Source organism: Aethina tumida, chromosome 5 (genome assembly GCF_024364675.1).
Source record: "Aethina tumida isolate Nest 87 chromosome 5, icAetTumi1.1, whole genome shotgun sequence".
Lineage (NCBI taxonomy): Eukaryota > Metazoa > Arthropoda > Insecta > Coleoptera > Nitidulidae > Aethina > Aethina tumida.
Genome location: NC_065439.1, coordinates 21,021,057 through 21,037,855, shown reverse-complemented (window position 1 = coordinate 21,037,855; position 16,799 = coordinate 21,021,057). Strand labels below are relative to the sequence as shown.

At 25.1% G+C, this 16,799-nt stretch overlaps 1 protein-coding gene across 6 annotated transcripts in view; it reads right to left on the bottom strand.

Annotated features, from left to right (window-relative positions):
• Nucleotides 1-16,799, bottom strand: part of LOC109605092 (diuretic hormone receptor-like) — a 141,743-nt gene that overhangs the window by 30,661 nt on the left and 94,283 nt on the right. For all 6 annotated transcript variants that reach the window (XM_049967853.1, XM_049967848.1, XM_049967850.1 and 3 more), the window contains exon 3: nucleotides 14,316-14,735. In XM_049967853.1, coding sequence (XP_049823810.1) covers nucleotides 14,316-14,628 — 313 coding nt within the window. In that variant the 5' untranslated portion in view covers nucleotides 14,629-14,735. The remainder of the gene's footprint in view (nucleotides 1-14,315; nucleotides 14,736-16,799) is intronic.

Sequence of the window (16,799 nt, the reverse complement as noted above, 5' to 3'; positions counted from 1 at the left end):
TTCTGAAATTCTTATTAGAGTTCATTCAATTATTACTATTAGAGTCTTTTTGAAGACTTAATAATTATAAAATTAAATTAAATTAAAAGAAAAAGAATCGTTCTTTAAATAAATTGATTATATTTTCTAATTTGTTGCTCTACATATGACCTAGTGTATATAATACAGTTTCATAAATGTATAAATTTGCAAATACAAATAATTATCACATATATATGTTTTGTTTTATTGATTTATTAATTAAAATTTTAAATAAAAATAAATAAAAAATATAAAAAGTGACATTAAAAATATATATAGTATATTGCGAGTAAATAAACATTCTAATAATAACATAATATAACTATGTTTTAGGTATAAAATAATAATAAATAAAAATAACAAAAAGAACGAAGGAGAATTGGATTTTCTTAGTAATCTAGATAGTAATAGTAATCTTAATATAAGTTTATTGTTAATTATCATGTATTTAATAAGTAAAATAATAAGTAAAAAGGAGAAAAACTTCATCAAAATCATAGATTCTAATAAGCTATAAAAATATAAAAAAAAACATTGAAAATGGATGGTTGACTAAAATTTGCACCACTTCCCTAAACTGAAACTACATTTCAAATGAATGAAAAGTTAAACGAATGAGCATACACAAAAGTTGTACAAAAACTCTTCCAGAAAGAACTTTCAAAATTTAAGGATTTGTTGTTAAAATTGGACCACCGGATCTATATGATCCATTTCCGGTGTTACCTACTATAATTATAATCCCGGAATGTGGCCCAGATTGAGTCGCAGAAATGGATTAAAATCTCTAATCGCGAATTTATTTAAGACGACAGCCCGAAAGTCTGCAGTGCAGGTGCAGCGATTAATCGTAAAATTGCTTCTTCAATAAGGCTTCCGCAAAAAAATGGCAAAAGAGAAAGATTTCCTGTTATTAAAGTAAAGCAAAAATGAAAAAACGACTGGGTGAGACATATCGGTTTATTATGGAAGTTTTAATCGATTTTCGTCTGGCACTGTGCGTCGAATCTTGTTCGGCTCTCTTGTTTATAAATTATCTGGGTTAGATCGATCTTTTTTTCTTGCACTCCCCGAGGGTATGTTCTCTAGAAAACACGGACCGATTCAATGTAATCTAATTCACGACAAAAAAATGGAACAATCAGTATCTGCCTAAATACGTAGTTTTTTGTTTCCCATAATTAGAAGACTGTTCTATTTTTAGATACAACAAATAAGCGATTCGCATATGCAACGCTATCGCAAAACAAAATATTTATATTTCGACTGCCAGTGTTTATATCATAAACACAATAAAACTAAATATAATACAATTAAGGGCAGATTGGCCAAGTGTAATTTGTAATTTCCTTCTGTTTATCATCGACATACAGTAATGTGTATTTAAACTGTTTTAATTACAAGAGCGTTTGCAACATTTTCATCTTTGTCGTGTACCGTGTATCGCGCCAATATATGGTTTGTTTTTGTTCAGTAAATTAATTCCGGTGGTTGAAAATACAGTTTGTTCAGTCTCCGGGGATGGAAATATTATTTGTATACGGTTTTTTTTTTGACAAATGAAACGATTTGATCATTGCCAACAGATCTAAAAACATATTGAACTGTAAAATTCAGAAATGACGAAATTGCTAAACCAATAATTGTCAAAAATTCAAACTAACTTAAATAAAATTGTTTTTGTATCTATATTTGTTCGCGATTTGTTGGAATTATTTTCTGATGTTTTGCTAACACGAGTAGCTATATTTTTAAATAAATGAAAATAAAAATATATGTAAAAAAATTAGAAAATGATAAAAGATATTTTGATTTTCTTAGTTCAATTCAATTAATATGAGTAACTTTCTAATTAAATATATTTTAAATATAAATGAGAAGAAAAAATTGCATTAAAATTATCTAAATTCAATTATGAAATTATTGGTTAAAAATGAGATTTTTAAATATGTAAAAATAAAAAAAAATTTATAAAATTAATATTTTTGAACAATAAGATACATATTTTAACATAAACAAAGTTTTTTTTAATAATTTAAATATAAATGAAAAACAGAAAAAGTGGTATGTTAAATACCTAGATTCAAACCTGCGTAAAAATTTAATAAAAATAAGGTGTTTTAATATGCAAAAATTTTTTATAAAATATAGAATATTTAAAGTGTACAATAAAATATTTTTTTAAATAATAAAATTTATATTTTGATATAAATAAGATTTTTTAAGAATGAAATGTATTTTAATGAGAAATATTGACAAGGATAAAGAATAACTTATTGCAATTCAATTAAGACAAATTTATTGTTAATTATCTTCATTATTAAATATATTTTAAATATAAATAAAAATACTTAGATTCAATTATGAGTAAGAATGGAATAAAAATGAGATTTTTAGGTATGTAAAAATTAAAATAAAAAATTTATAAATTTTTTAATATTTCCTGTGTACTATAAAATTATTTTTATAACAATAAAATACATATTTAAATAAAAATTAAGTTTTTTTTTTAAATCTATTTTATTTACTTATCTGTATAATTATAATTTTAAATATAAATAAAAAATAGAAAAAGTGGTATAAGCACTCTTGATTAAAACTGATAAAAATTTAAAACTCTATTTTTATAAAAATAGGATAAGTACAATAAAATTATTATTATTATTATTATTATTTTTAATATAAAATTCATATTTTGATATTAATAAGGTGTTTTAATAATGACATTTATTTTATTGAAAATAATTACAAGGGTAAAGGATACCGTAATTTTCTTATCACAATTCAATTAATATAAATTTATTGTTAAATAAATATATTTTTAATATAAATAAAAACATGGTATTAAAAATATTCAAATTCAATCTTGAACAAAAATTTGATAAAAATAATATTTTTATTAAGAAATAATAAGGGATAAAGGATAAAGGGTAATTTAAATAAATATGAATTTATCATTATAATATTTCAATAATATTCAATAAAAAAGAGAAAAAGTGCTATTAAAAATATCTACTTTAAAATATAAGGAAAATTGGTCAATAATGAGATTTTTAAATATGAGAAAATAATATATATTTTTATTAAATATGTTTATTTTATTAAAATGTAATGACACAGATAAAATTTAGTTTGTTTTTTAAGGTAATTAATTAATATTGTTTTAATTGCTTAAATATACTACACGTAAGTAAAATATAGTAAGAAATCGAAACATTCATAGAATCTAATAAGTAATAAAATTCGAAAAACGTAAGATTTTAAAGCACGTAAAAATACATATTTTTATGAAAATAATAATATGAAAGATGCATTCTTTTAATATATGAAATAAAATTTTTAGTCAAAACGATTTTTATGCTACGTTTATTTGAAGGAAACCAAAATAAAGTAAAAGAAAGTCAAACCATCAAAGGTATACAGAAAATATTTTTCAGCAATGCTTTGGGTACATTCTTAAAGATGAGCATGTTTACCGGCATTTTAAAACTTTTTTCGACTTGTTGGAAGAACGTCCTCTGTATTATCAATAAAAAGTATCGTTGCGAATGCTTTAAAAAGTTGCCAACAAGTTTAGCGTTTTAATTCCACGTTGTTCAGCCGTAGCCGTTATTAGTTTCAGGTATATAAAAGGCCAACGGGAATGATTTAATGGGAATACTAAATAAGTAGTTCCCAACTTCTTGATGCAAATTTATAAATTTTAATAAAAACAAAAACTTGGAAAACTTTATTGCCTAGAGAGGAAGGATGCTATGGTAATTCTCTACCGGCAGTTGTTTTTGTAAATTTGATATTGCACTGATGTACACCGTCTTTTTTAATTTACTTTATTTTTGAAACGGGCAAAACAAATGCATTTATTACACGCCACGTACATTGTTCAAAGTACCGCCGTTTGGTTATCGATAATATAATTATAATTCAAAATTAAATGCGCCGTTTCGAAACGGACGCGTAAAGGGACTTCATAAACTCGCTTATGGATTTTCTATTTTTAATTGCCCTCCACGTACACATGAACGTACGCCGCCCTTTCATTGTGGCGGGTTGTTTTCGACGGTTCGCATTTATCGGAATGCCGGACCGACATTAAATATAGTCAATCATCCCTCCTGCTTTATTACAGTTGCATCCGTTAATGGAACCGGATTAAAGCCCACTTGATTAACCGGAGTTAAAAAGCATAAAAGAACGGGACGACATTACGTAAAAACTAATAAGCCCTCAACTGGGAATTATTGCGCAAGTCGTTCCACGTTTAGATTAAGCCGTTTCCGAAGAAATGTGTCGACGGATGAAATCTGTTCAGTCGCCGTTTATTAAATCGTAAAACACAAGTACTTCATCCGGTTGTCTTCGCACTTAAAAAGGCTGATCAATCAATCATCGTCAAAGTCGCGGTGGAAGGGCACAAATTTCGAGACGAAAAAATCAATTCGGACTTTGTATGTCGACGTCCGACGTGAATTTGAACGGTGATGAGGGTTCATTAAATGGTCGGGAGCGTTTCCAACACTTACACATGCCCCACGTTAACCCAATTAATTTGCCTACATTGCCTACATCAACTAATTAAAATATAATAAAAAATAAGAGCTGTACTACTTGAAATGTTTATTGTTTTCTCTGTTATTGTTGTGCCTACAATGTAACTGGTCAATCTAATTTTATTCTTTAAAAAATTGTCCCTTTTTTATTTTTTAGTGGACCAAATTAAAGTAGTTTTTTTATTTATCGTCTTTCATTGGTCTGTGAATTTAAATCGATTCTTGTTAGCGGCCTTTTGCTTATTATAATTATTTAATCATTGGTAGAAATTGTAAGAAAAATTATAATTCAGCTTTACCAGAACCGAGAGAAACAAAAAGAGATGGCTAAGAATTTGAGGCTAAATAAGTTAATTGTTTCCGTTTTGTTAAAAAATTTAGAGATATTAGCCAAATGGTAGCTAGAAAGAAAACTGTAATTCAAATGTAAATGGGATTGATGATGATGATATAATATATAATTATAATACTCTATAAAACAACAACAGTAAATTAATATTATTTTGCCAGTTCACGTTAAATAAAAGAGTTATGGCTAAAATATTTAAGAAGTTAGAAATTGCTATAATTAAGACCACTATTGTACGTAAACATTTTGTTCCGGATGAAAGTTACCTTTTATCCGGGCTCGCAGGAAAAATTAAATTCAACTTTGCATGGTGTAATTAAAATTGCGTCTTTTAAATAAATTAGTTCCGCTTTCAACCCCCCGTTTCGTAAACGTCGGACCGTTCTTTTTGTCGACAACAAAGTGCACTTATTGCCTCGCAGGTTATGAGCTTTTGTGTTTTTCGTGAGTAATTTTATCAAAATAAAATTGTTAATTCGCCATCTTTTGACACGACCCAGATTTTAATTGTGCTAACTCCGACTAATGAAAATACTCATTGCCTGCGTGTCTGTTTAAATACGCCGAGGTTGAAGTGTTAAGGTGAACCCCCTTCAAACTTAAATGATTTAACTTGACACCCCGAAGGAAATTAAAATTGATTCAAGTCATTGTTTGGTAGACTGGGGAAGTTTAATTTATTGTTTGGACTTGGATATAGGATGCAACTGGAACTTCAACACTTAACAAAACTTAAATATAATCTGGTAAATGAGAATTGATAATGAACTGAAATTCATTCGCACCTTTCCAAGTTATTTGTTTGATTACAGTTTATTATGGTCTGTTGTATTCGCAGGGCAACGTAATTTAATTTCAGAAAAGTTATAAATTTTAATTAATTACCATAATTTTGGTCATAAAATGTTTTATGTTATCTCTCGTCCATTTAACATTCCAAATGAATTTCGGTGTAATTTGTATCTCATAGTGCAAATATTTTATATGTATAATTCCCTTATTTATTACAATAAAAGAAATGAATTTTAGATGTATTAAATTGAAAAAATAAAAGTTAATTGATGGAAAAAAGTAATAAAATTTAATTAAATCTCACAATTTTAGTAATAAAATGTTTCATGTTATCTCTTTTTCATTTTACTCATCAAGTTTAATATTCCAAATGAATTTCGGAGTAATTGTTCCTTATTGTTCCCTATAAACTAATAATAATTCATATGTGTTCATATAGTAAACTCATTACTCGTTTAAACAGTAAATTAATTTCTGAAAGTTAATTGATGATAAAAATTTTAGAAATTCAGTTAATTACTATCATTTTAATTACTCCTCATTTTTTCGCCATTTTATATTTTTAGTATAAACTGTTCTAAAAGATGTGTCAAAAAAAGACCTGTCTAAGTCAAATATTATCAAAATTAATCAACTAGTTTCTGTATGAAGAAGCTGTTATGCACAATCACAAATAATAAAAATTGTTTAAAATGTTTCAATTTCATAGAATTTTAGGTGAAGCTGTAAGAAGTCGAACTGAATTCAATACAATCTATAATGATTTAATTTGCCACCGGAAATTAAATTGATTCAGGCACTGTTGGTTAAATGTAACAATTTTAATATTTTGATATGTATTCCGGGTATACTGAGATACATGCAAAATAAAAAAATCTCTGAACTGTCAATGCCTAAATAATTATTAATGTGTTTGTTTCTTAATTTTGAAAAATATATATTTGACAAATAATTTATTAATTTTTACTTTGAAATTAAGTTTCACGACTCTTCAATTCCACAAATTTTCAAATGTATTTAGATCCGGACTTTGGCAAATGTTACCTGTCTCATGATGTATCTATATACGAAACGGTCCATTTAATTAATAATTTTCCTCCACCATTTTTCAAAGTTTTTGTAACGTATCTGGGATCCAAACTTTTATTAGGAGAACAATGAATGTAATTATTACCATCTGATCTTATTCTATTGAACATGAATGCATCACTTCAATGTACTCTTCGCCAAAATTTTTCCTCTTTGTCCATCAATAAAAGAACAAGAAGTTTCTTTGTTAAGACATTTTTTAATTGTATTTTCTATTGAGTATGTTGTTTTACATTTGTTAATAAGCATTGAAAACCATTTTTCGGAAGTATCATAAATTTTTAGTGATATCAGGAGAAGTTTCATGTTTATTTTCCTCTTTTCTGGAGAGTAATGTTTTTTTCTTCTCACAGAAAGTTAAGTGTTATTTCTTTGGCTAACCACATTAAAGGTTATATGCTTTTAAAGTTATATATCCGATATTTAAATGATGTGTAAGAAATAAATCGAAAAAAAAAATATAAAATATCGAAATATACTTTTATACAAATAGCACAAAATTTAAATTAAATTATTTTATGAAATATCTAATAAAATGTTTGATTTTAAATTTTGTGCTATTTCTCTGACCGCTGCATAAAACTATTAATTAGTAGTTTATAGCTATTCAAAAATCGTTCATATGTAGAGCAATAAATTTTATAATTATTAATTATTAAGTGTCTAAACATTTCGTACCTCCCATTATATCTATATTTTCATAGTTTGCATAACTAATAACAATATGGATATTTAAACGTACATTTTTATCAAATCAAATGAAAATTTCATTTGAAAATGATTAATTATTAATAAAATAAATAGTTTAAGCCCTTTTCAAAAAAAGCTTGGCTGGGACAAAATTCTAATATTTTGTGCAAGCAAATAAGCAATTACAATCATTTATTTACCTCTCTATTTAACATAGATAAGCTGCAATTTATTTAGTTAGTCATACCAAACCTGACTTGTTGGCACCATAAAAAAATCAGGACACGCCCAGAAAATTCATAAGTTGAAAAAACTACTTTTAAAAATCCTTCTCTCAATAATGGAGATGCAGATGGATAGTTGCAGCGTTCGATTTTCCTTCGAGTTCCAGATGAAATTCGTCTCGTCGAAATTGCACTGAAAGCACGAACGTAGCGAACTTATTGTCGGATTTGGTTTCGTTGAACATCAGCGGAGGAAAAAGTTTTCGCACTAAATTTCAATAAATCGCCCAAGAGTTGCGCCATCGCCAGAAAGTATGCTTTGGATTTTTTTTTTTTACTTTTTAACACTCTGATTTATTTTATTCGTGATTTTTTTTATTCAATAATTGCGAGGGTAGTTTGAGCAGCTGGGTGAAATTTATGGTGAGGTTTTTCGGCAAGTTTGCTTTGTACAAGCTTTGAACAGATCAAATCAATATTTGAGTTGTTAGAATACATACGTGTACTTCAGAAAACTTTAATATTATAGTATAATATACGTAAAGTTTGGCGAATATTGAATATTAAATTCCCCCGAATACATTCATTAAACCAACTTGAATGGCAAGCCAATTTAAAAAATTAAATTGTGTTTGAGGCAACAAGTTTAATAAACAAAAACAATTCAAACTATTGAGCCATTAATATTATCTTTTGCACGTACACACCAAACACGATATTTTATTTAATTAAGCATTAATTTAATGCACAAATGGTCAATAGTAATTTAAAAATGCATTTCACCACTGACGAGCACAATTAAATTTTAATTAAATCGGAACACTTCTACGAACGTTCACCGTAAACAATAAAACGCAATAAATCAGAGGTTAAACGTATTACCAAACTTTTCAATCCCATTTAAGTTTAAACTTCTAATTCGGTGCATCCAAGTCAACATAATAAATGAAAGTGCGGCATTTAGTACCAACAATGTCTGAAATCAATTTTCATTTCCGAGTTGATGTCAAATTAAATCATTTTAGTTCGAGTTGAATATAGTTTGCCTTACATCATCCTGAACTGGAAATCTATGCAATTGAATCATGCAAGAGATGTTCATGCCATTGGTTAGGAAAACAATTTACAGGAGTAATCTGTATCCATTATTCGTTGGAAACTGGCTTAAACAATATCGCTTAACTCCTATTTCATAAATAATTACATTTTCAGATTTCTGGTATATTTCAGCCAAAACTGTTACTGTTACTGTTAGAGAATTCAGTCATTAATTTGGTCATTAGGCAATTCGGTCATTAGGTCATTTAGTCGTTAGGTAATTTAGTCATTAGATAATTCAGTCATTGGGTAATTTGGTCAATCGGTCATTAGTCATTTGGTCATAAGATAATTCAATCATTAGTTAATTCAGTTCATTAGGTAATTGGTTCATTAAGTAATCTGGTCATTACGTAATTTGGTCACAATGATCACATAATTATTTTTCATCATTTATTCATTTGAAAAATTGGACATAAGGTAATTCAGTCATTTAGAAATTCGGTCATTAGATCCTTCCTCATTACATAATTCGGTCCTTACGGAAATAAGTCATTAGGGAATTCAGTCATTAGGTAATTTAGTCATTGGGTAGAAAATATCGAAGAAAATTTCTATTTAACGTTAAAATATTTTGTATTTACAAAATTATATTTTACTGTAACATCTAATCCAATATCGCTTAACTCGTATTTCATAAATAATTACATTTTCAGATTTCTGGTATATTTCAGCCAAAACTGTTACTGTTACTGTTAGAGAATTCAGTCATTAATTTGGTCATTAGGCAATTCGGTCATTAGGTCATTTAGTCATTAGGTAATTTAGTCATTAGATAATTCAGTCATTGGGTAATTTGGTCAATCGGTCATTAGTCAATTTGGTCATAAGATAAATCGAGCATTAGGTAATTCAGTTCATTAGGTAATTGGTTCATTAAATAATCTGGTCATTATGTAATTTGGTCACAATGATCACATAATTATTTTTTATCATTTAGTCATTTGAAAAGTTGGTCATAAGGTAATTCAGTTATTTAGAAATTCGGAAATAAGTCATTAGAGAATTCAGTCATTAGGTAATTTGTCATTAGGCATTTCGGTCATTAGATAATTCGGTCATTTGTCTAAAGGTTTGTTTAAGTCATTAGTCATAAGATGATTTGGTCATAAGGTCATTAGGTAATTCAGTGTGAATATTAAATTTAAATAACAAAATAAAATAAAAAAATAATTTTTGCAGAAAATATCGAAATAATTTCTATTTAACGTTAAAATATTTTGTATTTACATCTTGAAAATTATATTTCACTGTAACGACATCTATTATTGAGTAGTGAAAGGGTAGTAACAAAAAACTGAAAAAGGTAAAAGCAAAAGCATAAAGTTAATGATAAAATACGGTTCTAACGGTCTTCAATTAAAACTGGTGACAAATAATATAGTTCATTGAGTTTGAATTAGCATATTTACAACAGATTTTAATTAATATTTTTGGCAACTCTGAAAAATAGTATTAATTAGACAAACTATCTTCAACGAAAATCTCACCGAAGGAATAATGTTCCAGACGGGTTTTATGCTGTTTACGAGCCGAAATTAATTCAGAAAGTTAAACTTGGCGACGGAGTAGCGTGAATTTAACATAACAAATGCCACTTTAAGACAAAAATGATGGGAATTAATTAAAACTACGTGCTTTAGAAATTCAATTACGTTTATCTGCTTAAGACAATGGACACATTAACCGTCCGAATGCAATTCTGTCCAATATCGGTTCATCTTGACCCGAATCTATTTAAGTTATGTAATTTGGGTGCTTTCAGAGTGGTGATAATAAATTAAGACGGGACAGAAACAATGTTTGGAATCAATTTTAATTTCCGTCTGGGCGTCGAGTTTAATCATCTCAGTTTGAGGCGGGTTGCTCTTAACGCTTAACCCCAAAATCGGTGATTATTTAAACAATCGTTCACGAGGGATGTTCATTACGTTCGTTAGTTGCAGGCGGGTTTTAAAGTGGTTGCTGCAATGCGGTGTCCGATGGCACTTAATAGGTTGTGCAGTTGGAAACAAATTGCACATAGATTGTGGTGCAAGTGACTTGTTTCTTTTGGTGAAATAATTAATCCGGAGCTGGACCGTTGTGGCTTAAAAAGGTGCTTCTTTGTGAAGTACATAAAAATGAATGAGGTAAGAAATGAATAAGGATTATCCGGATTATTTCGGTCCACGACATTTTTCCAGGCCGAAAACGAGGATTAAGTAGTATAAACAGTAATAGCAAACAGACCGCGACTCGTTTTCTTTTTCATTTCATCCGCCCAAACTTGGGCAGGTGATTGCTGTAACATTATTTATAATAAAAGTACGTTCCGTCGGTGCGATTAAATAGGAATGAGCATTTAGGCACACGCAATAGAGGAGAAGCCGTATTTACTTTTTGAACGGACTCCAAAAGCAGAAACTCACTTCATTCCTTCTCTTTTACAAAAAGAATGAATGCGCACGGAACGAGGTTTAAAGCGGAATTGAATTATTTAAAAGACACATTTGGGAATTCATTACATACGCTATTGTCCTTAAAGTTTTCCCCCGACCGTCGTGTTCAGTCTCATTATGGTTTTGACACACGGCTGAGTGTTGCACACGGATTTGTTTCGCGTTGCCGGACGCATTGCACCAAAAATAAAAGAAGTGTATCCGTTTTCCATATGACAAAACTGTTAAACTTCGTTTTTGTCAGGCCTGCTGAGCGACGAAACGTGGATTATCTATTGTGCAACAAATTCGACCCGTTCATTATTATATTTCGTATGAATAATTTATATGAGTGACGCGCTTTAAATGTTTCGAACTCCCCCGGTTGTGATGCAGATGATGTTACACGAAATGTGGGATGCATATTCCATGTTTTTGTGGTATCACCAAAGTGGCGCAACGAGCAACTTTTAATTGCTTCTGATTATTTAATTAGGAGAGGTATACGTATTAACATGCTAATGCGAAATCGATAGTTGAGTAAGTGGGCAGGTCATAAGCATGAATTCCAGTCGATTATAACTAATCGATCTTTGCTAAGTTTTCATAACGGACTCTATTAACGTAGGACTTTATATAAGGTTTTGGTCTGCCGAATTCACTTCGCCAACTAATTAACTACAGCTTGTCGGGACTGGTCCGAACGTTTTCTTAATTAATTTGTGTTTTTTGTGAATAGAAATTTAAGTAATTATAGTTGGAGGTTACGTTAATTGTTTAATAATCGATATAATTAATATATTGTAATTTAATAATTTAATTGTGCTTGTATTCACTTTTTTTGTGTAACTAATGTCTTTACAAGTTTTTAATGAAGTATTGGATTTGTCTTCAAACATGATAATATTAAATATAACAAAAATTAATTATATAAAATAATATAAATTTTTAATTATTGAATTTTTATTACCAATATCAAATTCTGCAAAAATATTGAAAGTATTAAGTATTAAAAGTTTATCATTAGTAATAAAAAAAAATCTCTAAAATATTTATTATTACATAAATATTAAAGATTATATATTAAAAAATATATAATTACACAACAAAAAAATTATTAAAATATTGAAGAAACTGTTAAATGTGTGTTATAAACATTTTATAATTAAAATTATAAAATTTATTAATTAAAAAAATTAAACTAAAATTTTACAGAAATAGAATATTAAAATTTTTTAATTAGTAATAAAAAAATAATGTATTACAATTCTCACAAATTTTAATTATATATTAATAAATGTTTTATTATTAAAATATTAAAAATTTATATTAATATTGTATTAATAATTATAAAAATTTAAAATTTTGAAGGATTGTCAAAAAATTTGAAAATACAATATATTAATTGTTATAAATATTAAATATATAATTTGTTATTAACATTTTTATTATAATTAAAATTATTAAAAGAAATAATAAAAGAAAATTCTTATTAATATCAAAGTTTATAAAAATAATAAAAAAAATATAATTATTAATAATAATACGTAATAAAGATATAAACAAATTCCCAGAAATATTAAAAAGTTACAAAGTATTAGAAATTATAAATATTTAAAATATTGAAGAAACATTACAAAATTTAGAATCTAAATACAAAAATTGAATACAAAATAATTAAAATATTAAGGAAAATATCAGAAATTAAAAAAAACAACATATAATTGTAAAAACTAATAATAAAAATCTATAATTACCAATACAAATTAAAAAATAATATATTAAAATTAATACAAATATTAAAAAGATACAGTGTATTAGAAATTATAAAAATTTAAAATATTGAAGAAATATTACAAAATTTAGAATCTAAATATAATAATTTTCACAAAAATTGAATACAAAATAATTAAAATATTGAGAAAAATATCTGAAATTAAAAAAAAAATAACATATAATTGTAAAAAATAATAATAAAAATTTTTAATTACCAATAAAAATTAAAAAAATAATATATTAAAATTAATACAAATATTAAAAAGTTACACTGTATTACAAATTATAAAAATTTAATATATTGAAGAAACATTATAAAATTTAGAATTTAAAAATAATAATTTTCACAAAAATTGAATACAAAATAATTAAAATATTGAGAAAAATTTCTGAAATTAAAAAAATAATATATAATTGTAAAAAAAAAATAATAAAAATCTATAATTACCAATAAAAATTAAAAAAATAATATATTAAAATTAATACAAATATTAAGAAGTCACACTGTATTAGAAATTATAAAAATTTAAAATATTGAAGGAATATTACAAAATTTAGAATTTAAATATGATAATTTTCACAAAAAATGAATACAAAATAATTAAAATATTAAGAAAAACATCTGAAATTAAAAAAAAAAAACATATAATTTTAAAAAAATAATAAAAATCTATAATTACCAATAAAATAAAAAAATAAAATATTAAAATTAATACAAATATTAAAAAGTTACATTGAATTAGAAATTATAAAAAAATTAAAATATTTAAGGAATGTTATATTAAAAAATTATAATTTTTAATAATAATAATTTTTACAAAAATTAAATACAATATAAAAATAATAAAAAATATTAATAATTCTTACAAATATTAAATACTACATAAGAATTAAATTATTAATGTATTAAATATTAATACTATTTAAAATAATAAATATGTGCATTTAAAATATTTGAGAACATTATTTAAATTAAATTAAATATGATTTTTTTACGACTGATGTTGTTATTCTATAGTTAATCTACGGCAATAAAAGCTATCGTTTGTATAAACTAATTACTATTTAAATAAATATATTAAAAAATAATGGAATATATAAAATAATTTTGTTACATTAAATATATTAATAAAAAATGACTTTTATCGTTTGTTTTATCGACTTAGATAAAGATTGAATTAATTCGACTTGAAAAATTGTATATATCAAATCCACTTTAGTTACAATTACATTTTATTACTTAAGGGCAATTTTCATATATGAAACAGTAATTCAACATTTTCATCTATTTTATCGCCATACTCACGAGTGTCGTCGTATCTGAGTCCGCCGAGATAAGAGAAGCATTTGACTGTCGCCGTCGTATTGGGCTGTGTCGGCGGCCAACAGACCAATTGATCGGTCACGGTTTTGCAATAGTCGTTGCCGAACGTGGCATTGAAATAGCTGATCTGTTCGAAGAACAGCTCCTTGCAATAAGTGATATTCACGGGATTATCCAACGTCACGTTGTGCACTAAATCGTCACCGTTCGGATCACCATGCGAGGGCAATCCGTTCGAGTAGTTCACGTCGTGATCGGGGTGTCCGTCTTCCTGCAGCCAATTCGTACCGTCCATTATTGTTATTATTATTTCCTTTTTGGTTTCAGTCAACTCTTTCGCGTTCAATCTAAACGCACTTGTCACATTTCACTTCGCCGGAACGGCTGCTTCCAGTGGCCGACCTGTAACAATACAATTTCAAATTTAACGCCTTGAGCCCTCTTATCACTTGTTTGCATCTTTGGATGCTGTGTATTTAGGTATATTATCTGCGTAGTTTACATAAAAACAATGATACGTACAAATAATGTGTTAATTTTAAATTAATTAAAACAATGTAACCGGTTTTACAACTGATTATTGTATTAAGAATGCTAGACTTGTTTTCTTTATAAAATTTACTATGAATTTACTAATTATTGATTTAAATTAATTTTTTTTTTTGTGATTATGCTCAAAGGTTAACCACGACGAGCTTATCAAGGTTACTAAAGATTGCCATTAAAATTTGTTTCTATTAATAATTAGCACAAAATAACAAATAGTAGCAATAAAATGATATATTAATTAAAAAGAGCAAAATGTCCTTGTGTGCACAAAAATAATCTTAAATAAATTAATACATTTGTAATAAAAATAAAAAAATACTAAATATTTATTTTTTACATGTATTATTATTATTCACAAAATATGTTAAAAAATAACATATTAAAAATATTTTTTTATAATTAATGTAATCACTAAAATTTAAATAATTATTAAGGATAATTAAAAACATAGAAATTATTTAAAATAATTAAATATCCATACTGCTGCTGCTGGAATAAATAATAATAATTATTATTAAAAAATATAGAATTGAGGAACTAATTATAATATAATAATAATTAAAATAAATAATACATCCATAAATTAATATTAAAAATTTGAAAACAAAATTAAAAAATTACAATAATAAACATATTTAAAACAAATATAAACACTGAAATTAAATAATAAGAGTTAATATAGAAATAACAAAATAATTATTATATGGCTAAACAAAGAAATTTTATTTTTAAATAATAAAAATTATTTTCTACAATATTAAAGATTAACAAACATAAAAAGTATATTAAAGTATAAAAATTAAAAATATATAGAATATTACAAATATTTATTCTCCAATTAAAAAAATATTTATAAGGATTAAATATAGTAATTATTATTATTAAAATATTAAGTATTCGGAAAAAAATGACTAAATAAATCTGGAGAAGAAAATTAAGAAAATAAATCAATGAAACTGTTAATTTAATATGGAAAATTTATAAATAATTTATATTTTATATTTTATAAATTTTAAATTTTAAAAATATATGTTTTTTTTTTAATATAAAACACATTCAAAATATTTAGAGAATAAATGAAAAACTTTTATCAATATTAGATATATAATAAATATTGAATGTATAAAAATATTGAAAATAAGAAAAAATAATTACCAAATTACACAAATATTAAAACTATTTAAAATGTATAATTATTAAAAAAAATAAATATACATAATATAAAAAATATATTAAATTAATTTCTTAAAATATTTAAAAAACTAAATAAAAAAATTAAATATAATTATATAATAATTGGATGTAACATATTTAAAATATTAATAAGTATTAAATATTAATATTATAAGTTTAAAATTAAAAATATGAAAAATAAAAATAGAAACCTATAATAATAATAAACATATTAAGATAGTAAATATTAATTAAAGTATTACGTGTATTATGTATATTAATAATGTACAAAATAATACAATTAAATATTTTTTATAAAATGTTTATGTAGCTATTTTATCACAAATATTAAAAGAGTTAAATATACCAAAACTATTTAAAATATTAAAAATAAGTATTACAAATATTATAAATAATAATAGTATTAAAAATATAAATATATTCAATGAATTCATTAAAACTAAAAAAATACTATTATTATAACTATATATTTATTATTATTATTTGTATTTAAATACTAAAATAATATAAATTTATTATATGTATTAAATATATTAATAATAATAAATATTTGAAATATTCTTACTCAAATTTAAATACAAAAATATTAAAAATATTAAGGCGACTATATTAAAAGTATTGTATTATATTTACCAAAACTAATTGAATTACTTAATATCCACTCTACTTTTTTTGTGTATTGTTTGTATTGACTAAAATTGGATGTTCCAAAATTAGATTTAG